Source organism: Agrilus planipennis, unplaced genomic scaffold (genome assembly GCF_000699045.2).
Source record: "Agrilus planipennis isolate EAB-ADULT unplaced genomic scaffold, Apla_2.0 scaffold72, whole genome shotgun sequence".
Taxonomy (NCBI): domain Eukaryota; kingdom Metazoa; phylum Arthropoda; class Insecta; order Coleoptera; family Buprestidae; genus Agrilus; species Agrilus planipennis.
In genome coordinates this window covers 1,188,244-1,213,059 of record NW_020439081.1, presented here as the reverse complement: position 1 = coordinate 1,213,059, position 24,816 = coordinate 1,188,244, and the positions used below count along the sequence as shown (strand labels likewise).

At 31.6% G+C, this 24,816-nt stretch overlaps 2 protein-coding genes and 1 pseudogene across 3 annotated transcripts in view; 1 reads left to right on the top strand and 2 right to left on the bottom strand.

Moving 5' to 3' along the window:
• Positions 1–4,069, top strand: part of LOC108733216 (sodium/calcium exchanger 3) — a 106,611-nt gene extending 102,542 nt beyond the window's left edge. For both annotated transcript variants that reach the window (XM_018464307.2, XM_018464305.2), the window contains exons 6-7: positions 1,076–1,247; positions 2,346–4,069. In XM_018464307.2, the coding sequence (XP_018319809.1) occupies positions 1,076–1,247; positions 2,346–2,550 (377 nt within the window). In that variant the 3' untranslated portion in view covers positions 2,551–4,069. The remainder of the gene's footprint in view (positions 1–1,075; positions 1,248–2,345) is intronic.
• A 3,641-nt stretch (positions 4,070–7,710) lies between these two features.
• LOC108733217 (4-coumarate--CoA ligase 1-like) lies at positions 7,711–12,066 on the bottom strand. The gene is made up of 7 exons (XM_018464308.2): positions 11,798–12,066; positions 11,111–11,318; positions 9,807–10,125; positions 9,383–9,700; positions 8,935–9,292; positions 8,023–8,185; positions 7,711–7,940 (listed from the first exon to the last, which is right to left on the bottom strand). Exons 1-7 carry the CDS (start codon positions 11,921–11,923, stop codon positions 7,816–7,818), a joined length of 1,617 nt encoding a protein of 538 aa, XP_018319810.1. The 5' UTR covers positions 11,924–12,066; the 3' UTR covers positions 7,711–7,815.
• A 6,680-nt stretch (positions 12,067–18,746) lies between these two features.
• Positions 18,747–23,090, bottom strand: LOC108733211 (annotated as a pseudogene).
• Between the last annotated feature and the right edge of the window lie 1,726 nt (positions 23,091–24,816).

Sequence of the window (24,816 nt, the reverse complement as noted above, 5' to 3'; positions counted from 1 at the left end):
CATCCCCTATTTAGACCACTAAATTACATAATTACACGTAGGTATAAATTACAAATAACGAAATAACCAAAAAATTGTAGGGAAATTTAATACACACCCTCGAATACCAGAATAAGTTGAAAATTATTTAAACAACTGAAAAACAAAGTTTACTACACAATAACCTTAGTGCAAGATATAATTGGATTAAAAAATAAAAAACGATAATAAAAAATTAATAATCTTAAGTAAACATTTACTATCTTGGTATCTTAAAGTTAATTGAGCATCAAAATGCTTTTTAATTAGAAATAAAGAAGGGGAGAGATGTTAGGAGCAGGTGCTTTTAGAAGTGCATCAGTAATAGCATCAAGTGGATTAAAGGTCAATTTACGACTCGGCCTTCACCACTCAGCCAATATGGACATTGATTTTTCAATAATTGCCGAAGGATTTCTTATTGAAGGACGTTTGCTAATTATTAGATAAAGTAATTGCTTTCAAAATCAACCCTGTTTCTGTCAGTTAACATCAACAAGAAACAAGGTCTCACCAAAAGTGTAAATGTAATTTTTCACATCACGTTTTTAGCATTTAGTACTTACCACGAAAGATTAATTAATTATCTGAGGCAATTTCAAACATTAAAAACTTTTTAAAAAATACGTTGTAAATTATGGTCAACATACATAACGTTTGAATAATAAATGCAAGTTTAGGTCACTTACCCTATGTAATGAAGACGATGAAGTATAATAACGTTCGTTTGTTCCAATCAAATTACCTGAAACAAAAATTAGATAAGGTTAGTCAAAGCAAACTGCAGAAGAATTTGCGTTGTTTTAATAAACAAACAAAAATCATTGTGTAAAATATTGAAAATAATTCATTTTTAGGACCTAGAGAAACGAAAACCGGTAAAGGTAAACATGAGGCCTTGATTATTTTTAAATCCTTTCTAAGGAAAATGAAATCGCAATTTTAATCCTTAACAAGGACTAATGCAACAATGCAACCATTCAATAATCATGAAGATTTACTGTTAAATATGCCCACATAACAATTATAGTGTATCGAATTTCTTTTATTATTTCAGACACTTTTGCCAGTAAAGTTGCAGCGATCCAGGATCAACACGCTGATGCTAGTATTGGCAACGTTACAGGAAGTAACGCAGTTAATGTGTTCCTTGGCATCGGCGTAGCGTGGTCTATCGCAGCCATATATCACAACGTTCATGGCAATAAGTTTCACGTTGATCCCGGAAAGTAAGTATTTCTACCCTAATAATACCTTACATAATACATAAATATAACACACCTATATGTATTATGTGATACAAAAAGCTAATGGCACTTAAAGGAACATTTCAACGACTCCCGAAAGGTATACGATAATAATTATTCTTAATTTAAAGGTGGTGAGATATTATGTGGTATTTATAAAAAGCATTACCTTTTGATTCCAAAAATTGAAGCGATTCCTTAAAGGTATATGCATAAAAAAAGCAAAGGAAAAGGTTTTGCTTCGATAGTTTGCTTTAAAGTAAAAGGTTTTACTTAATTTGTATTTATAAAAAGAAGCATCTGCTTAAAAACTAAAGGATTTACTTCTAAAAAAAGGAATCTAGGTTCATAACAACTTTTCTCGCTCTTTTCAACTTTTCGGTAGCTGTCCAGGCATCACACAGCTTGTAACGTAAAAATTTATGTATTTGTAGGTAAGTTTTGTGTTAAGATCTATCTAAAAGGACTTGAATAAGTAATCTTTAGTTGTGTGGTCTCAGTGTTGTGCTTGTTATGGTTGATATGGTGCATTTACATAAAAGAAAATAGTACAAACCAAGACGTACACCACGACAATCAGGTTTTAAAACCTTATTTAAATTTGAGGAGGATAATGTTGTGTGGTTCATTGACCACTTTCTTGGCGCGTATCTCGAACCACATGGACCAGTCGTGTCACCTGTGCAGAAAATGAAAATATTTCTGCGTTATTGTGCGAACCATTTTAAATTTTCGAACTTTCAACACTGGACAAATAAACAAATAAAATAAACAGCTGTCACGGAACACACACACGTTGATTGCACAAAGCAAATTTCAAATAGTTTGTCGAAATCGGTAGGGCTAATCTCTACCTTTTATAATGAATACGAATTGTAGCAAAAGCTTTTACTTCTACCTTTTACTAAAAGTAAATGCTTGATTTTTAGAATTTACCTACTTATAACTTTAATAAGGCTTGCAAAGTGGTAAAAACAAGCAAGGATATAACGCATACCAATTTTTGGTGTCAAGCAATGTATAGAGAAGTTTGTTTTCAGGAAGTTGAGTGCATATTGTAAAAGTAAACTTTTATTACAGCTTAGCGTTTTCCGTGACAATCTTTTGTTCGGAAGCAGCAATTACAATAGCGGTGTTGGTGGTACGCAGGTCGAAGTTCATAGGAGGAGAATTAGGTGGTCCTGTCGTTGCGAAATATTTAACGTCGGCGTTTCTGTTTTCACTCTGGGTTTTTTATCTCATCATGTCGACACTGGAAGCATATCACATCATCAAGGGCTTTTAAGCGAAAAAAAGCTCCCGTCTGCACACTAGCGGTTTTTAATTAGAGGATAATAAACTTTTGTCGGCCCACTACTGTATGTAGCTTCGGGCTGTCATACGTACACACATTTATTTATGGTAATTTTGACAAAAAAGTCCATGCAATATTAAGCATGAACTGTATCCATAAAAAGTTACTCATTTCTGAATTCATTTTTTAATAAATGTAATTATTAAATTAAATTAATAGTCACGAAAACAAACACTTTTATTATCACTACAATAATAGTTATTTTCTCCACCCAGTGACTTATAAATAATATTGATATCGATGTAGAAAAATATAATTATTGTTTTGACAATTAATAATACCTAGTTGTACTTGTTTTTGGAGTTGTTGTTCTTCTTAGAAATTAGACACATAATTATGCTTAGAATTTAGTATTTACTTCACTATTTATTGTTTAAACGGCCGACGTATGCTGAACTAAAGTAAGTGTTGACCCACACTATCCGGTTTCACTTGATTGTGAGATTTTCGACTGGACCGGTTGTACTGCAACAATGAAAGGCGCCTAGACTTACTATCTATTCCCTCTATGCATACATGCCAAAGTGATATAACGTCCAAATGTAATTGTATTAATTTATGTGCGTATGTAGAAATGGAAAAATCGCTAAACAGGTGGTTTTGTCAATGCGCAACCCAAGGCGATGGTTCATGTCATTCTAAATTACCTATACCTACAATTGTATTACAGAGATACAGAATCGAGTGAAAAAGTTTTACGTGAAAATTCGCTAACATTGTGGATATTATCGGATGTCAATAACAATACTGTATACTACCCAGATCGGAGATTTATTTTCAATTACTTTGAAGGAGCGTATGTTGTCATCACACCGCGAGGACTCTCAGGCGAAAACGCGCAGTGTGGACCATCACTAATAAAACCGCTACTGTGCAGCAATTTTTATTTCGCCTCAGTTTAAGTTTTTTTTTCTCTTCTGTTTTTATATTTCTAACGAGCAGTGTTCAGTAGAATGTAAGTGTTTTAAAAATTTAACCAAAAACATTTGTTTTTATTTGTTGTTTCGTTCGTTTAAGTAACTGTGTAAATATAATTGTCGTACTTAATTTTATTACATGTAGATATAACTTAATGAGAAAGTTATGTCGATTAGGCATAGTATTTTGTTTTTTTACAGTTTTGCAGACTAAAAATATATTTATTTCAATTTGCTATACTACGGTATAATTGTTTATGTCAAAGCGTGTGATAGTTTATATATTAAAAATAATGTTAACGAAGTTTCCATGTAAAAGATTGTTGTTGAATTTTGAATATTCCAACGCTCTCCGCTTTTAAAATTAAAAGGAAAGATATTCTTAAACAATATCCCATTAATTCCATGCACACACCTAAGCACTTAATGTTAGTGCAAAATACATAGGAAAGAGGTTAAGTGTGTTTTTGTAAATACATGTAGGTATTATATTTTTAATTTGTTGTTATTTTTTAACGGAACGTGTTAAAATAAATAAATCATCTCGTTAACAAATTCTTTTGAGCATATTTTGTNAGAGTGATGTTTTTTAAAGGTACAGCTAATAATAATTTAATATTGACGACATTAAAAATTTAAGTACTGATGCACTTGATGGGTGATTATTTTTAAGATTTGTTTTTTCAAGTTTTTATAAACACCTTAGTCGTAAACTTCTTGTTGGAAATATTTTTATATATTTTACTCATGAGTTATTGTTATTTTTTTTCATAAAACTATAAAAAAAATCGTTTAAAGCAACCCGAGGAATTCTAGCAATGTAATTCGGGTAGCAAAAAGTTGTATGTATACCCAGAGAAATACAAATCATCCGGAAAAAAAAAATAGAAAAATTGTTTGATTGTTACTTTCGAAAAGTTCTTGCATTTAAGCAATTATATATTATTACTAGGTTTTACCCACGACTTCGCTCACGTTAATGTCCTAAATACGTGATAAAGATCACTGACGACCACATAAAACTAATTTTGCTATCCCTTGGGAATAGTACTTTTTTCTGGATAAAAGGTATCCTATGTCCTTTTCTGTACCACTGAGAATGTTCGTAGACAATTTCATGTTGATCGGTTGAGTAGTTAAGGCGTGAAAGGGTAATAAACAAAACAAACACATTCACATTCCCTTTTATAATATTAGTTAAGATTGGGATTATTTATTTTATGTTGGTAAATTTTAATTATTTCTTGTCGTAAATTTCACTCTTTTCTTGTTTCTTTTTAACTTTAATCTAAAATCCTTCCGGTAAAATTATTCTTCACTGATAATTTACGAGTTCAATTAATTCGACAATTAGCCTCAGAAAAAAGTTGTATGTGCAAATATACATATAAGTATTTTTTTTCATCGGAATTACTTTGTAGTTTTTAATATCTTCAGTATTTCTATATTAACAAATGCATTTGACTTTTCAGTTACAGGGTGTAAAATCCATTTACTTTCTCTTTGACAATTCATGTTTAAATAGATTTCTTTTGCGCAGAAATTAATTATAAAATTAATAATGTAGAGTCATCGACGGAGAAATAAATTAGAAAAAAATTAGGTACTGTAATAATCTTTTTATGCTTTTCGTGTCTACAGAACCTTTACAAAAATGATTCAGAAAAACTGACCATTTCAAAATAAAAAGGCTGATATGTAGCAATGACCACCATAACAAGAAATAATAAATAGAAATGATTAGTTCAGTACAAATGGTAGAGATGAGTTATTTGAATAATACCAGGAAACATTTTATAAGCCGTTTTATAATATGCCTTGCAAAATTTCAAATTGGAATGAATAGAGAGGAAACAGAGAAATAGAATAGTTTTTGAAAATTTTAAGTTATAGCCTCGTTATTATCATGACGAAACTAAGAGTACCTCTAATAAAACGTGCTTCTTGTAATTATATTATACACAACACAGTAGAGTGTAAACTTTTTTTATAATTCTTTTATCTTAATCTTTTAATATTTCGGAAGCTCTTTGCCTAACACACGGGCTAACAAACTCAAACTGCAAAGACCTAAGTAATACTTTAAAGTATTTCTTAAAACTTTTGAAAATGTTTAAATAAAAAGGAAGGGTTTAAAAATCAAACATTTTTAACAAATACATTGTATGTATGTTAGGCGTTTGTTAATATTACACGTGTTATTCATAAAGATGTGCATATATGTACATTAATATAAACAATTAAAATTAAAGAGATGTAACATTATTTCTAGTTTATTTGATGACCCGATTTATTCGATGTTTCTCTTTTCGATAAATGAATAATTAAAATTAATCTCAAGTTATGTCCAGTGTATCGCCATCTATTAATATTTGCTGCGAACTGAAATATGTATTTCAAATGTTTGACAATGCAGCTTATGTACATGATAGGCACGCAAACCGAATTAATAAAGAATTTTGATTGTTGTTTAATAAAAATAAAATTAGTCACTTATATTATTAAGTTGATAAATAGTAGCTGTTGATTTGATATTTTTGCAAACTTCAACACGATTTTAGTTTGTTTGCATCTCTATGTACCTACTTTCTCAAGTCCCAACTCTTTTATTCTTCTCAATCTCTTTAACTATACTCTGCATGTCACTTATTCTCTTCTATAAACTACTATAATAATATTGTTAAATAAAATAAAACATTAAGTAGGTAATCCTAATATTGTGTAAACCTTTGGAATTTGAACAGGTACTTCTATATGTCGTGCAATACAATTGATTAAAATAACCTTTTGTCCCTTATGCAAGCTTTTGCGCTTGCTAACAAAAGTCTAGTTTAAATTACAATATTGTTATTCCCTAATCAGTAAGAGTTCTGTAAGTTTTTTTTGATCCGTACTGTACACAAGAGAGATTATACACAGTAAAAATGTTTGTTCAATTTCCAATGTACTGATCTTTTAAACTCTCTAAATCTTTGAATATATATGAATAAAAGATACAGTAGCTTGTTATACTTTTATAGTTACGAGCTTTAAAAATGTATAAACTCTCTATATGAGCTTTTAGTGGAATGTACACGTACATATACCTTCCACTTATAATCCAACCTCGTTTTAATCCTTTTTTATATTCAATTAATTGTTATAACTATACCTAATAAATACTTAAGAAGGGGTCTGAACTTTTAAGTAAAATGTTTAGAATAGAACTATAACCTATTGTGAGACTTGAACGTTTCAGATGATGTGTAATAACTAAAAACTAGAGAGTGATGTTTTTTAAAGGTACAGCTAATAATAATTTAATATTGACGACATTAAAAATTTAAGTACTGATGCACTTGATGGGTGATTATTTTTAAGATTTGTTTTTTCAAGTTTTTATAAACACCTTAGTCGTAAACTTCTTGTTGGAAATATTTTTATATATTTTACTCATGAGTTATTTATACATGTAAACAATTCCTTTGTTCTTGTAACAATCCTGTGTGTTAATTGGGTGCTAAATACCGATTTTATAAAATTATAAATATTATTATGTCCTTTCCTAGTCTATTGATCAAGTAGCTTATGTACCTAACGAAAGAAATTTTGACCACTTTTAATAGAATGTATGTAATGGAGAAGACAGTTATTATAGATTCGATAAATGTGAAATTTAAATGTACTTGTTGTATTTTAATTTTGAATGATACATTTTACTCCAACTTTCAGGCTTAGAATTAGAGTGTAAGGTCGTTAACTACAAAGGTACATTACATATGTATGTATATGTAGGGTAGGGCCACATATCCTCCGGCACAAAAAGTGCAAGCCAAATGTACCAACAGTTAGGGCATGTTGCTAATTTGTTGTCAAATGATTTATAAAGACATTAAATAGTTATTAATTTTTGAAGAAAAATATATATTTAAGATAAATTATTTGTGTTTTATTTTAACAACAAAAATGTGAGTTAATGTAATATAACATCACTTTTATATGTTAATTTGTTTTATAGTTGTGCGACGTGACTACAAGGTAAGGTAAGTTGAAGTCAATACAGGGACGTATATAGCTGAGACTAGACCTGGGGTGGTCAAGGCTCATGCATTAAAAGTTCTGGGTTCTGACCCATGTGCTAGCCCACCATGAATATTAAATTTACCCCATATAAGGTAAAATTTTAAACTCAAAATGCTTTGCTTAATGCAAAATTATAATAATTATTCCTATTTCTTATACAGAAAATGGTACTTTCAATATAAAATAATTTATTAGTAGATCAACAATAGTGCGTCTATTATTTACAGTAAGAAGCAGCTTGCAATTTTAAAGAATTCCTTAATATCTTTCCGAAGCTGTTTTTCGGTAGTTCATCAACAAACACAATCCCACCATACAGTCTTTTGTTTATTGACAATTGTTCTAAAAAGAGGAATGAATGTTAAATACTTTACTACTAAACTAAACTATTAGTTAATTTTTGTAATGGAACTAGCCAACTAACCATTAACTTCTTGTACTAGTTCGCGTTCGGTAACGTTTGATCCTTGTTTAACTACAAAAGCTATTGGAACTTCTCCTGCTTTTTCATCAGGTTTGGGAACGACTGCACATTCCCTAACATTTGGATTTTTTAATAGAAGTGATTCTATTTCAGCAGGAGCTACCTGTAAGTACAAATGTATACTGTGGGTTTACCTTTTTGCTATATATCAACCAGAACTATGAATTTGAATGTCGTTTCTAAAGAAAAAAAATGTTTTCGAAACTTTTCGTTAACAATATTCTCGAACGGATAAAATTTATAGCATTCGACGTAGTTTTTTCAACCTATGATCTCAAAACGTTGAGATCTGAGGAATATTCGATTTTCAAGAATCGGCCTGATATCAATAACTTCCCAATTTTGAAAAATTAGTGGTTTTAATTGCGGAAAGTCAAAAAAAATTCTGAACTAGCCGACTAGAATTTATAGGAGGCATGCCCTATGTAGTGTGCGGGCCTCATGTGGCTATTGAGGAAAATGCCGAAATTCACGAGGAATCTACGGGGAAATCGTAGGGATCGATTTCCCCGTAGATTCCTCGTGAAAATGCGAGGCCCACATGCGGTATTCCCGATGATGCGCAAATGCGGCAAGGCGTTATACGCCCACTTGCTTGCCCTAGGGGGCAATCTCATGGAGCCCACAAGAGCTAGTGTGCCTACCCACGTAGGGACCCTACTTGCACCCCCTCAAAATTTTTAGTCGTGTCTCATCTATTGTGTGAAGAATATTAGTAATGGGGCGGCATTTTTGACGATCCCCAGGGTAGCACTGAGGGATAATCCGACCCTGGTCATATCATACGTAATTTTGTAGTAAATTGACTTTTAATTAGCTTTTGAGAAATGATATGCGTCTCAAATAGTTTACCTGAAAACCTTTGTATTTGATAAGTTCCTTGAATCTATCAACAATATAAATGTTCCCATCATCATCATAATAAGCTGCATCTCCTGTTCGTAAAAAACCCTCATCATCGAAGGCTGCATCCGTTTCTTCCTTATTATCTATGTATCCTTTCATTGATATAGGACCTTTTATTAAAAGTTCCCCTTTCTGATAAGGCCCCAGCGCTACATTTCGTTCTCGATCCCATATTTTACCTTCCAAATCATGAATAAGTTTACCCACGCTTGATAAGATTTTCTGATTGTTCCACAGCTGCATCGAAGCACCTGTGCCAAGTTCGGTGAGGCCGTACATTTGCCTCACTTTGGCAAATTTGAACCTGACGATAGATAAAGAAACAAATTACACACAAGGTTCCTAACAGGCATTAGTTCGATATGAACCATATGCATTAGGAGCGATTGTCTACCTTTCTTTTACAACTTTTGATATGTTGACCGACAGTGGTGCTCCTGCACAAACTATATCACAGACACTTTCCAAGTTATAATTTTCCAATAAGTCGGATTTAGCAAGAAGGTTCATTATAGTCGGTACCACGTAAAGTTTGGTAATTTTATGCTTCTGTATTGCATTCAAGTAGCATTCTGGTTGAAATTTGCCCATAATGACGGCTGTGGAGTTGGTATACAACACAGATGTGAGTAATATTAAACCAAATGGATGGGTCACAGGTACCACAAGTGATGATATATCATTTGAATTCATATGGCCATAATCTTTATCGCTACAAAGGCAAAGAAGAGTGACACAAAATGATAACTGAAGCATCATTATCATTTAATTTGCGGCTATTGACTTCATTAACTTCAGCTTAGTTATCTTGGTCTTACCTCATGAAAATGAATGATTGTCTTGAACAAATGTGAGGAAGAAGAACGCTTTTTGGAAGACCTGTAGTTCCAGAAGATGTTAAAATTAAAGCGATAGTATCGTAAGGATTAACATCTTTAGGTTGAAAGCTGTCGATATCATTATCGGTCACTTGAAGTAATATTTGCTCTAGCATTCCCTCATATGGAATTTCTCCAAAGGTAATAATTTCATTAATGTAAGGTGCTCTTTCACGTAACGGCTTAAGTTTTAGTTGAACTATTTCTGAACAAAATATTAGCTTCGGTTTTGTATGATTCAATAATCTTGCGAATTCTCCTAGAAAATTGTAGAATTGTTCTTAATTATCTACTCAAGAAAGCTCCAATTTAATTTTGAAATGTTCAATTCCTACTACTTGATGCAACAATTAAGTTGCACAACTTCTCTAAATGAGTAATGACCGTACCTAATGTGGGATTAATGAGACCGTACCTGCCGAACTCGACTGTCCTCAATAATTTTCATTTAAAAATTTTCGCTTTCGGTAAGGGTATTAAACGTGGACAGTGAACGCCGTGGAAAAAAAATTATAACCAATACTATACACTAGGTTTTACCCGTGGTTTCGCTTGCCCCGCCGGGAATCGATCCCGGGACCTATAGCTTTACGCACCACTGTTCTACCTCTCGTAGTTTAGTGGTAGAACATTTGTGGGTAAAGCCAAAGGTCCCGGGTTCGATTCCCGGTGGGGGTGTGACAACAGCAACAATTTTCCCCTCATTAATTTGAGGTAGTTTGTATTGTGTAAATAAAAAATCGAAAAAATGATTTTGAAATTAATATTACATAAAACTAATCGTTTTATTCCTCGGGAACAGGATAAAAGATACTTTATATTTTTTTCTGCACCCCTGTCAATGTGTGTACAAAATTTCATGATAAGTTTTACCCGAGGTTTCGCTCTTACTCATACCCCAAAGACGTGTCAAAGATTATCGACAATCACATAAAAATTAATTTTTCTGTCTCTCGGGAATAGAATTGTTTTTCTGGATTAAAGGTGCCGTAAGTTCTTTTCTGCACCCCTAACAATGTTTGTACAAAATTTCATTATGATCAGTTAAGTAATTACGGTATGAAAAGGTGGTAAAACCTAGTAGTTAGTAAAGATGTAAGTTTTCTGAGAAATGCGCAGATATTTTCAACTATTCTTCGGTTGAAGACCTGATGATGATGATTCCCCACAAAAACCTTGCCAATGTCCCACTCAGAGCTTAATTATCACACCCATTAGCGAATTGAAACAAAATCAATTTTTACCTGTTGTGTACGTATGACTTAGACAGTTAACTGCTACACCCTGATAAAGTGCTGCCAAAACAGGAATTACAAATTTGGTGGTGTTTTCACTTATAACCGAGATTGTATCCCCTTCATGTACACCTACATTTTGGAAATATTTTGCCAATTTTACGCTCTGTATTAACAAATCCTCATAATTCATTTGAACACCTGATGGTTCATTTATCTGAAAAAAGGTTACGTTTGAGTGTTGCTTTTATCGTAAATTCATATTTTGTTCAAAATACTAAACTTAATATAAAGACTGAAGCTAATAAATCGTCACATCGGTAAAAATGATAACCCTTAATAAAAAACGAAAGAGATTCATGATAAACTGAACTACGTAATACGTATATAAAATGCAATTACTGATAAAATTATAATAAAATAATACATTACAAGTAAATTAACTGAATGCCTTTAGGCTAAGATTTTGAAATAAGTTGTATTATTGCCCAGTATCCATTCTTATATACCTAATCAAAAAATTTCACTAGTATCCGACTATAGTAAGGAATCAATAGAAATTAGTTTTTCATTTGTTCATGTTAGTGTTGTTTTATTTACTTATTTTTTAATAATTAGTCAAGTAATGTAGAATTATATTAAAAACAACTTTAATAACTAAGCTTTTATGATAGTATTCTCAAAAAAATATATTACCAATGCTGCCTTCTTTTTTGGAGCATTTTTTATTTTTTCGAACAACAGTTTTCCAGTGGATACTAAAGGTAATTTATTAAGGCTACTGGGTCCATATAGCACTTTATTTTCATCACAGAAGACCATATTAACAATTGGGAATGCTTCGTTTTCGAGGAATCGATTTCTACTAATTATGGAAGAAGTAAAGCAAACGTTAAAGTGAGATTATTCCAGTAATGCTAAGGTCAACTTTTGTACTCAATGACTGTTGTAGAAGTCAACGCCATATTTATCACTTATCAACTGTGATACTGAGAAAAATATTTGAGATGTTCTTGAAGACAAAATATTATTGAATAAAAAAAGTAAACAGGAGAATAAAAGATAACCAGTAATGCGGAAAAACAACAAGGACACTGATTAGTTTACCTAGTTTTAGATTTTCCAATGGAAATAAAATAAAATTTACTACTGAAGGCCCAAAGGAATGAAAAGAAAATAAAGGATACATTTATAAATAAAAGTTAAAATATTAATTAGTTCCAACGGTAAGTGCAATTCGTGTTGCCCAAAGTGAAAAATCCAGGTGTCTATTGACTTCATTAACTTCAGCTTAGTTATCTTGGTCTTACCTCATGAAAATGAATGATTGTCTTGAACAAATGTGAGGAAGAAGAACGCTTTTTGGAAGACCTGTAGTTCCAGAAGATGTTAAAATTAAAGCGATAGTATCGTAAGGATTAACATCTTTAGGTTGAAAACTGTCGATATCATTATCGGTCACTTGAAGTAATATTTGCTCTAGCATTCCCTCATATGGAATTTCTCCAAAGGTAATAATTTCATTAATGTAAGGTGCTCTTTCACGTAACGGCTTAAGTTTTAGTTGAACTATTTCTGAACAAAATATTAGCTTCGGTTTTGTATGATTCAATAATCTTGCGAATTCTCCTAGAAAATTGTAGAATTGTTCTTNGTTTAAAGCAACCCGAGGAATTCTAGCAATGTAATTCGGGTAGCAAAAAGTTGTATGTATACCCAGAGAAATACAAATCATCCGGAAAAAAAAAATAGAAAAATTGTTTGATTGTTACTTTCGAAAAGTTCTTGCATTTAAGCAATTATATATTATTACTAGGTTTTACCCACGACTTCGCTCACGTTAATGTCCTAAATACGTGATAAAGATCACTGACGACCACATAAAACTAATTTTGCTATCCCTTGGGAATAGTACTTTTTTCTGGATAAAAGGTATCCTATGTCCTTTTCTGTACCACTGAGAATGTTCGTAGACAATTTCATGTTGATCGGTTGAGTAGTTAAGGCGTGAAAGGGTAATAAACAAAACAAACACATTCACATTCCCTTTTATAATATTAGTTAAGATTGGGATTATTTATTTTATGTTGGTAAATTTCAATTATTTCTTGTCGTAAATTTCACTCTTTTCTTGTTTCTTTTTAACTTTAATCTAAAATCCTTCCGGTAAAATTATTCTTCACTGATAATTTACGAGTTCAATTAATTCGACAATTAGCCTCAGAAAAAAGTTGTATGTGCAAATATACATATAAGTATTTTTTTTCATCGGAATTACTTTGTAGTTTTTAATATCTTCAGTATTTCTATATTAACAAATGCATTTGACTTTTCAGTTACAGGGTGTAAAATCCATTTCTTTCTCTTTGACAATTCATGTTTAAATAGATTTCTTTTGCGCAGAAATTAATTATAAAATTAATAATGTAGAGTCATCGACGGAGAAATAAATTAGAAAAAAATTAGGTACTGTAATAATCTTTTTATGCTTTTCGTGTCTACAGAACCTTTACAAAAATGATTCAGAAAAACTGACCATTTCAAAATAAAAAGGCTGATATGTAGCAATGACCACCATAACAAGAAATAATAAATAGAAATGATTAGTTCAGTACAAATGGTAGAGATGAGTTATTTGAATATACCAGGAAACATTTTATAAGCCGTTTTATAATATGCCTTGCAAAATTTCAAATTGGAATGAATAGAGAGGAAACAGAGAAATAGAATAGTTTTTGAAAATTTTAAGTTATAGCCTCGTTATTATCATGACGAAACTAAGAGTACCTCTAATAAAACGTGCTTCTTGTAATTATATTATACACAACACAGTAGAGTGTAAACTTTTTTTATAATTCTTTTATCTTAATCTTTTAATATTTCGGAAGCTCTTTGCCTAACACACGGGCTAACAAACTCAAACTGCAAAGACCTAAGTAATACTTTAAAGTATTTCTTAAAACTTTTGAAAATGTTTAAATAAAAAGGAAGGGTTTAAAAATCAAACATTTTTAACAAATACATTGTATGTATGTTAGGCGTTTGTTAATATTACACGTGTTATTCATAAAGATGTGCATATATGTACATTAATATAAACAATTAAAATTAAAGAGATGTAACATTATTTCTAGTTTATTTGATGACCCGATTTATTCGATGTTTCTCTTTTCGATAAATGAATAATTAAAATTAATCTCAAGTTATGTCCAGTGTATCGCCATCTATTAATATTTGCTGCGAACTGAAATATGTATTTCAAATGTTTGACAATGCAGCTTATGTACATGATAGGCACGCAAACCGAATTAATAAAGAATTTTGATTGTTGTTTAATAAAAATAAAATTAGTCACTTATATTATTAAGTTGATAAATAGTAGCTGTTGATTTGATATTTTTGCAAACTTCAACACGATTTTAGTTTGTTTGCATCTCTATGTACCTACTTTCTCAAGTCCCAACTCTTTTATTCTTCTCAATCTCTTTAACTATACTCTGCATGTCACTTATTCTCTTCTATAAACTACTATAATAATATTGTTAAATAAAATAAAACATTAAGTAGGTAATCCTAATATTGTGTAAACCTTTGGAATTTGAACAGGTACTTCTATATGTCGTGCAATACAATTGATTAAAATAACCTTTTGTCCCTTATGCAAGCTTTTGCGCTTGCTAACAAAAGTCTAGTTTAAATTACAATATTGTTATTCCCTAATCAGTAAGAGTTCTGTAAGTTTTTTTTGATCCGTACTGTACACAAGAGAGATTATACACAGTAAAAATGTTTGTTCAATTTCCAATGTACTGATCTTTTAAACTCTCTAAATCTTTGAATATATATGAATAAAAGATACAGTAGCTTGTTATACTTTTATAGTTACGAGCTTTAAAAATGTATAAACTCTCTATATGAGCTTTTAGTGGAATGTACACGTACATATACCTTCCACTTATAATCCAACCTCGTTTTAATCCTTTTTTATATTCAATTAATTGTTATAACTATACCTAATAAATACTTAAGAAGGGGTCTGAACTTTTAAGTAAAATGTTTAGAATAGAACTATAACCTATTGTGAGACTTGAACGTTTCAGATGATGTGTAATAACTAAAAACTAGAGAGTGATGTTTTTTAAAGGTACAGCTAATAATAATTTAATATTGACGACATTAAAAATTTAAGTACTGATGCACTTGATGGGTGATTATTTTTAAGATTTGTTTTTTCAAGTTTTTATAAACACCTTAGTCGTAAACTTCTTGTTGGAAATATTTTTATATATTTTACTCATGAGTTATTTATACATGTAAACAATTCCTTTGTTCTTGTAACAATCCTGTGTGTTAATTGGGTGCTAAATACCGATTTTATAAAATTATAAATATTATTATGTCCTTTCCTAGTCTATTGATCAAGTAGCTTATGTACCTAACGAAAGAAATTTTGACCACTTTTAATAGAATGTATGTAATGGAGAAGACAGTTATTATAGATTCGATAAATGTGAAATTTAAATGTACTTGTTGTATTTTAATTTTGAATGATACATTTTACTCCAACTTTCAGGCTTAGAATTAGAGTGTAAGGTCGTTAACTACAAAGGTACATTACATATGTATGTATATGTAGGGTAGGGCCACATATCCTCCGGCACAAAAAGTGCAAGCCAAATGTACCAACAGTTAGGGCATGTTGCTAATTTGTTGTCAAATGATTTATAAAGACATTAAATAGTTATTAATTTTTGAAGAAAAATATATATTTAAGATAAATTATTTGTGTTTTATTTTAACAACAAAAATGTGTGTTAATGTAATATAACATCACTTTTATATCTTAATTTGTTTTATAGTTGTGCGACGTGACTACAAGGTAAGGTAAGTTGAACTGTAGTCAATACAGGGACGTATATAGCTGAGACTAGACCTGGGGTGGTCAAGGCTCATGCATTAAAAGTTCTGGGTTCTGACCCATGTGCTAGCCCACTTTCTTTTGCGCAAAAAGTAATTACAAAATTACAAATGTAGAGTCATCGACGGAGAAATAAATTAGAAAAAAATTAGGTACTGTAATAATCTTTTTATGCTTTTCGTGTCTACAGAACCTTTACAAAAATGATTCAGAAAAACTGACCATTTCAAAATAAAAAGGCTGATATGTAGCAATGACCACCATAACAAGAAATAATAAATAGAAATGATTAGTTCAGTACAAATGGTAGAGATGAGTTATTTGAATATACCAGGAAACATTTTATAAGCCGTTTTATAATATGCCTTGCAAAATTTCAAATTGGAATGAATAGAGAGGAAACAGAGAAATAGAATAGTTTTTGAAAATTTTAAGTTATAGCCTCGTTATTATCATGACGAAACTAAGAGTACCTCTAATAAAACGTGCTTCTTGTAATTATATTATACACAACACAGTAGAGTGTAAACTTTTTTTATAATTCTTTTATCTTAATCTTTTAATATTTCGGAAGCTCTTTGCCTAACACACGGGCTAACAAACTCAAACTGCAAAGACCTAAGTAATACTTTAAAGTATTTCTTAAAACTTTTGAAAATGTTTAAATAAAAAGGAAGGGTTTAAAAATCAAACATTTTTAACAAATACATTGTATGTATGTTAGGCGTTTGTTAATATTACACGTGTTATTCATAAAGATGTGCATATATGTACATTAATATAAACAATTAAAATTAAAGAGATGTAACATTATTTCTAGTTTATTTGATGACCCGATTTATTCGATGTTTCTCTTTTCGATAAATGAATAATTAAAATTAATCTCAAGTTATGTCCAGTGTATCGCCATCTATTAATATTTGCTGCGAACTGAAATATGTATTTCAAATGTTTGACAATGCAGCTTATGTACATGATAGGCACGCAAACCGAATTAATAAAGAATTTTGATTGTTGTTTAATAAAAATAAAATTAGTCACTTATATTATTAAGTTGATAAATAGTAGCTGTTGATTTGATATTTTTGCAAACTTCAACACGATTTTAGTTTGTTTGCATCTCTATGTACCTACTTTCTCAAGTCCCAACTCTTTTATTCTTCTCAATCTCTTTAACTATACTCTGCATGTCACTTATTCTCTTCTATAAACTACTATAATAATATTGTTAAATAAAATAAAACATTAAGTAGGTAATCCTAATATTGTGTAAACCTTTGGAATTTGAACAGGTACTTCTATATGTCGTGCAATACAATTGATTAAAATAACCTTTTGTCCCTTATGCAAGCTTTTGCGCTTGCTAACAAAAGTCTAGTTTAAATTACAATATTGTTATTCCCTAATCAGTAAGAGTTCTGTAAGTTTTTTTTGATCCGTACTGTACACAAGAGAGATTATACACAGTAAAAATGTTTGTTCAATTTCCAATGTACTGATCTTTTAAACTCTCTAAATCTTTGAATATATATGAATAAAAGATACAGTAGCTTGTTATACTTTTATAGTTACGAGCTTTAAAAATGTATAAACTCTCTATATGAGCTTTTAGTGGAATGTACACGTACATATACCTTCCACTTATAATCCAACCTCGTTTTAATCCTTTTTTATATTCAATTAATTGTTATAACTATACCTAATAAATACTTAAGAAGGGGTCTGAACTTTTAAGTAAAATGTTTAGAATAGAACTATAACCTATTGTGAGACTTGAACGTTTCAGATGATGTGTAATAACTAAAAACTAGAGAGTGATGTTTTTTAAAGGTACAGCTAATAATAATTTAATATTGACGACATTAAAAATTTAAGTACTGATGCACTTGATGGGTGATTATTTTTAAGATTTGTTTTTTCAAGTTTTTATAAACACCTTAGTCGTAAACTTCTTGTTGGAAATATTTTTATATATTTTACTCATGAGTTATTTATACATATAAACAATTCCTTTGTTCTTGTAACAATCCTGTGTGTTAATTGGGTGCTAAATACCGATTTTATAAAATTATAAATATTATTATGTCCTTTCCTAGTCTATTGATCAAGTAGCTTATGTACCTAACGAAAGAAATTTTGACCACTTTTAATAGAATGTATGTAATGGAGAAGACAGTTATTACAGATTCGATAAATGTGAAATTTAAATGTACTTGTTGTATTTTAATTTTGAATGATACATTTTACTCCAACTTTCAGGCTTAGAATTAGAGTGTAAGGTCGTTAACTACAAAGGTACATTACATATGTATGTATATGTAGGGTAGGGCCACATATCCTCCGGCACAAAAAGTGCAAGCCAAATGTACCAACAGTTAGGGCATGTTGCTAATTTGTTGTCAAATGATTTATAAAGACATTAAATAGTTATTAATTTTTGAAGAAAAATATATATTTAAGATAAATTATTTGTGTTTTATTTTAACAACAAAAATGTGAGTTAATGTAATATAACATCACTTTTATATCTTAATTTGTTTTATAGTTGTGCGACGTGACTACAAGGTAAGGTAAGTTGAACTGTAGTCAATACAGGGACGTATATAGCTGAGACTAGACCTGGGGTGGTCAAGGCTCATGCATTAAAAGTTCTGGGTTCTGACCCATGTGCTAGCCCACCATGAATATTAAATTTACCCCATATAAGGTAAAATTTTAAACTCAAAATGCTTTGCTTAATGCAAAATTATAATAATTATTCCTATTTCTTATACAGAAAATGGTACTTTCAATATAAAATAATTTATTAGTAGATCAACAATAGTGCGTCTATTATTTACAGTAAGAAGCAGCTTGCAATTTTAAAGAATTCCTTAATATCTTTCCGAAGCTGTTTTTCGGTAGTTCATCAACAAACACAATCCCACCATACAGTCTTTTGTTTACTGACAATTGTTCTAAAAAGAGGAATGAATGTTAAATACTTTACTACTAAACTAAACTATTAGTTAATTTTTGTAATGGAACTAGCCAACTAACCATTAACTTCTTGTACTAGTTCGCGTTCGGTAACGTTTGATCCTTGTTTAACTACAAAAGCTATTGGAACTTCTCCTGCTTTTTCATCAGGTTTGGGAACGACTGCACATTCCCTAACATTTGGATTTTTTAATAGAAGTGATTCTATTTCAGCAGGAGCTACCTGTAAGTACAAATGTATACTGTGGGTTTACCTTTTTGCTATATATCAACCAGAACTATGAATTTGAATGTCGTTTCTAAAGAAAAAAAATGTTTTCGAAACTTTTCGTTAACAATATTCTCGAACGGATAAAATTTATAGCATTCGACGTAGTTTTTTCAACCTATGATCTCAAAACGTTGAGATCTGAGGAATATTCGATTTTCAAGAATCGGCCTGATATCAATAACTTCCCAATTTTGAAAAATTAGTGGTTTTAATTGCGGAAAGTCAAAAAAAATTCTGAACTAGCCGACTAGAATTTATAGGAGGCATGCCCTATGTAGTGTGCGGGCCTCATGTGGCTATTGAGGAAAATGCCGAAATTCACGAGGAATCTACGGGGAAATCGTAGGGATCGATTTCCCCGTAGATTCCTCGTGAAAATGCGAGGCCCACATGCGGTATTCCCGATGATGCGCAAATGCGGCAAGGCGTTATACGCCCACTTGCTTGCCCTAGGGGGCAATCTCATGGAGCCCACAAGAGCTAGTGTGCCTACCCACGTAGGGACCCTACTTGCACCCCCTCAAAATTTTTAGTCGTGTCTCATCTATTGTGTGAAGAATATTAGTAATGGGGCGGCATTTTTGACGATCCCCAGGGTAGCACTGAGGGATAATCCGACCCTGGTCATATCATACGTAATTTTGTAGTAAATTGACTTTTAATTAGCTTTTGAGAAATGATATGCGTCTCAAATAGTTTACCTGAAAACCTTTGTATTTGATAAGTTCCTTGAATCTATCAACAATATAAATGTTCCCTTCATCATCATAATAAGCTGCATCGCCTGTTCGTAAAAAACCCTCATCATCGAAGGCTGCATCCGTTTCTTCCTTATTATCTATGTATCCTTTCATTGATATAGGACCTTTTATTAAAAGTTCCCCTTTCTGATAAGGCCCCAGCGCTACATTTCGTTCTCGATCCCATATTTTACCTTCCAAATCATGAATAAGTTTACCCACGCTTGATAAGATTTTCTGATTGTTCCACAGCTGCATCGAAGCACCTGTGCCAAGTTCGGTGAGGCCGTACATTTGCCTCACTTTGGCAAATTTGAACCTGACGATAGATAAAGAAACAAATTACACACAAGGTTCCTAACAGGCATTAGTTCGATATGAACCATATGCATTAGGAGCGATTGTCTACCTTTCTTTTACAACTTTTGATATGTTGACCGACAGTGGTGCTCCTGCACAAACTATATCACAGACACTTTCCAAGTTATAATTTTCCAATAAGTCGGATTTAGCAAGAAGGTTCATTATAGTCGGTACCACGTAAAGTTTGGTAATTTTATGCTTCTGTATTGCATTCAAGTAGCATTCTGGTTGAAATTTGCCCATAATGACGGCTGTGGAGTTGGTATACAACACAGATGTGAGTAATATTAAACCAAATGGATGGGTCACAGGTACCACAAGTGATGATATATCATTTGAATTCATATGGCCATAATCTTTATCGCTACAAAGGCAAAGAAGAGTGACACAAAATGATAACTGAAGCATCATTATCATTTAATTTGCGGCTATTGACTTCATTAACTTCAGCTTAGTTATCTTGGTCTTACCTCATGAAAATGAATGATTGTCTTGAACAAATGTGAGGAAGAAGAACGCTTTTTGGAAGACCTGTAGTTCCAGAAGATGTTAAAATTAAAGCGATAGTATCGTAAGGATTAACATCTTTAGGTTGAAACTGTCGATATCATTATCGGTCACTTGAAGTAATATTTGCTCTAGCATTCCCTCATATGGAATTTCTCCAAAGGTAATAATTTCATTAATGTAAGGTGCTCTTTCACGTAACGGCTTAAGTTTTAGTTGAACTATTTCTGAACAAAATATTAGCTTCGGTTTTGTATGATTCAATAATCTTGCGAATTCTCCTAGAAAATTGTAGAATTGTTCTTAATTATCTACTCAAGAAAGCTCCAATTTAATTTTGAAATGTTCAATTCCTACTACTTGATGCAACAATTAAGTTGTTAATTATTTTGTTACGCACAACTTCTCTAAATGAGTAATGAGACCGTACCTAATGTGGGATTAATGAGACCGTACCTGCCGAACTCGACTGTCCTCAATAATTTTCATTTAAAAATTTTCGCTTTCGGTAAGGGTATTAAACGTGGACAGTGAACGCCGTGGAAAAAAAATTATAACCAATACTATACACTAGGTTTTACCCGCGGTTTCGCTTGCCCCGCCGGGAATCGAACCCGGGACCTATAGCTTTACGCACCACTGTTCTACCTCTCGTAGTTTAGTGGTAGAACATTTGTGGGTAAAGCCAAAGGTCCCGGGTTCGATTCCCGGTGGGGGTGTGACAACAGCAACAATTTTCCCCTCATTAATTTGAGGTAGTTTGTATTGTGTAAATAAAAAATCGAAAAAATGATTTTGAAATTAATATTACATAAAACTAATCGTTTTATTCCTCGGGAACAGGATAAAAGATACTTTATATTTTTTTCTGCACCCCTGTCAATGTGTGTACAAAATTTCATGATAAGTTTTACCCGAGGTTTCGCTCTCACTCATACCCCAAAGACGTGTCAAAGATTATCGACAATCACATAAAAATTAATTTTTCTGTCTCTCGGGAATAGAATTGTTTTTCTGGATTAAAGGTGCCGTAAGTTCTTTTCTGCACCCCTAACAATGTTTGTACAAAATTTCATTATGATCAGTTAAGTAATTACGGTATGAAAAGGTGGTAAAACCTAGTAGTTAGTAAAGATGTAAGTTTTCTGAGAAATGCGCAGATATTTTCAACTATTCTTCGGTTGAAGACCTGATGATGATGATTCCCCACAAAAACCTTGCCAATGTCCCACTCAGAGCTTAATTATCACACCCATTAGCGAATTGAAACAAAATCAATTTTTACCTGTTGTGTACGTATGACTTAGACAGTTAACTGCTACACCCTGATAAAGTGCTGCCAAAACAGGAATTACAAATTTGGTGGTGTTTTCACTTATAACCGAGATTGTATCCCCTTCATGTACACCTACATTTTGGAAATATTTTGCCAATTTTACGCTCTGTATTAACAAATCCTCATAATTCATTTAAACACCTGATGGTTCATTTATCTGAAAAAAGGTTACGTTTGAGTGTTGCTTTTATCGTAAATTCATATTTTGTTCAAAATACTAAACTTAATATAAAGACTGCAGCTAATAAATCGTCACATCGGTAAAAATGATAACCCTTAATAAAAAACGAAAGAGATTCATGATAAACTGAACTACGTAATACGTATATAAAATGCAATTACTGATAAAATTATAATAAAATAATACATTACAAGTAAATTAACTGAATGCCTTTAGGCTAAGATTTTGAAATAAGTTGTATTATTGCCCAGTACCCATTCTTATATACCTAATCAAAAAATTTCACTAGTATCCGACTATAGTAAGGAATCAATAGAAATTAGTTTTTCATTTGTTCATGTTAGTGTTGTTTTATTTACTTATTTTTTAATAATTAGTCAAGTAATGTAGAATTATATTAAAAACAACTTTAATAACTAAGCTTTTATGATAGTATTCTCAAAAAAATATATTACCAATGCTGCCTTCTTTTTTGGAGCATTTTTTATTTTTTCGAACAACAGTTTTCCAGTGGATACTAAAGGTAATTTATTAAGGCTACTGGGTCCATATAGCACTTTATTTTCATCACAGAAGACCATATTAACAATTGGGAATGCTTCGTTTTCGAGGAATCGATTTCTACTAATTATGGAAGAAGTAAAGCAAACGTTAAAGTGAGATTATTCCAGTAATGCTAAGGTCAACTTTTGTACTCAATGACTNGTCTAAAAACTTATTATTACATGGCGAAACATGTACTAGTGTTAACAATTAATCAAAGCAAGCGTCTGTCTATTTTTCTTCGTCGTAATGAGACAGTGTATGTGCAAAAACACATATTCTTAGGACAGATGCGTTAAGGGTTAAGTCGGTCGGTATCAGAATTCGCCAAGGATACCAGACAAATGACTGTGCTTGTCTAATTGATGATCGTTTTGTCATATCTAGAGTGGGAAATCTAGTAACCATTGTGTAGGATAACAGCCACTTCGATCGATGAAACATAACCAGTGGCGTAGCATTTTATATTAAACTAACCGTACAACAAGTAATGGCTTTTTTTACTGACTTGCAGGAACTATATGTACCTATTGAATACAGATGTGTTTTCGTGAAATTTATGAATGAAGAGTTTTGTGGTAAGAAGTAGTTAATATCAAATAAAATAGGAAGGTTTCGAGTGTTTCTTGTTTTTCCTTTAAGAGTAATACTCAATTTGGCTTAACTTCTATAAAAGAAGAACTAAGGATTCCTGTAAATTTCTACCATCGCAACAACATTCTTTCATCATCATCATCATAAGGTCGTCAGTCCTAAGACTGGTTGGACACGTACCTCCACTCTTTCCTATCCTCAGCTAATCTTCGCATTTCCCTAAAACTAAAATAACCAACTTTTCAACACGTGTTTCGCCCACTTACAATGTGAGCATCATCAACGAACCGGAACAATTGAAGTGGGCGAAACACGTGTCCACAGTGAAAACATTTAGTACTTATTACTTATTAGGACGAGTATCTTTTGCTTTATTTATTCTTTCATCATTAGTACACCAGTCGTCAGTTCCAAGACTGGTTGGACACGCACCTCAACTATTTCGTATCCTGAGCTAATTTCCACATTTCCTTAAAACTGGAACATCCCACATCCTTAACTATTTGTGAACAGTAATTTAATCTAAGTAAATCCGGATTCGGTTCAGAAGCTTGTAGGGTCTGTCCATTTCCATGTGGGAAACTAATAAACTGAAGCTAGACGTTAATAATTACAAATGCAAATGAAATTTACAAATGAATGACACCATCTACCGTTTCGGACTGTTGCTTAAACATCATTTTAAAATTTTGACTTCTCGATAAATTTTTAATTATAGTATTTCGGATATGTTATCATAAAAGCAACTAATATATACCTACTGCTTTTAGAAGGCAAAATAATCTTAAAAGTTGTGATGCACATTGACCTTCAATTACTGTTATATTTGGTATTTATGCATGGACTTTGAAACTTAAATGAAGCTAGTTAAAATTGTTTCTTTTCTTTGCGAAATTATTTTGAAAATCAGAGTATAATAAGCAGTTCTTGTCTTCCCTCAATTGCTTTAAATTACTTGTAATGTTGGACAGAGTACACCACAATTTCATTACATCTATTGATGATGGTACGTGAATCCTTAAAGACATGATTTATCTGTGATCATGATAAAAACGAAATATAGAAATCGAGTAAATTCTCAATCCCAATTAAGATTGAAATTGAGCAAATTGCTCTTAAAATCAATTCAATTTTTGACCAGAAACGAAATTGTAACTGTATTATCCTTTATTTCTTATCTATAAAGCGAGAGTTTTTTATAAATGGTTCTAGATTGTTTAGGAAATTTAATAAGGGTGCGTGGGGATATGAAAGATACACACATGAGAATCCGTGACCTAGAC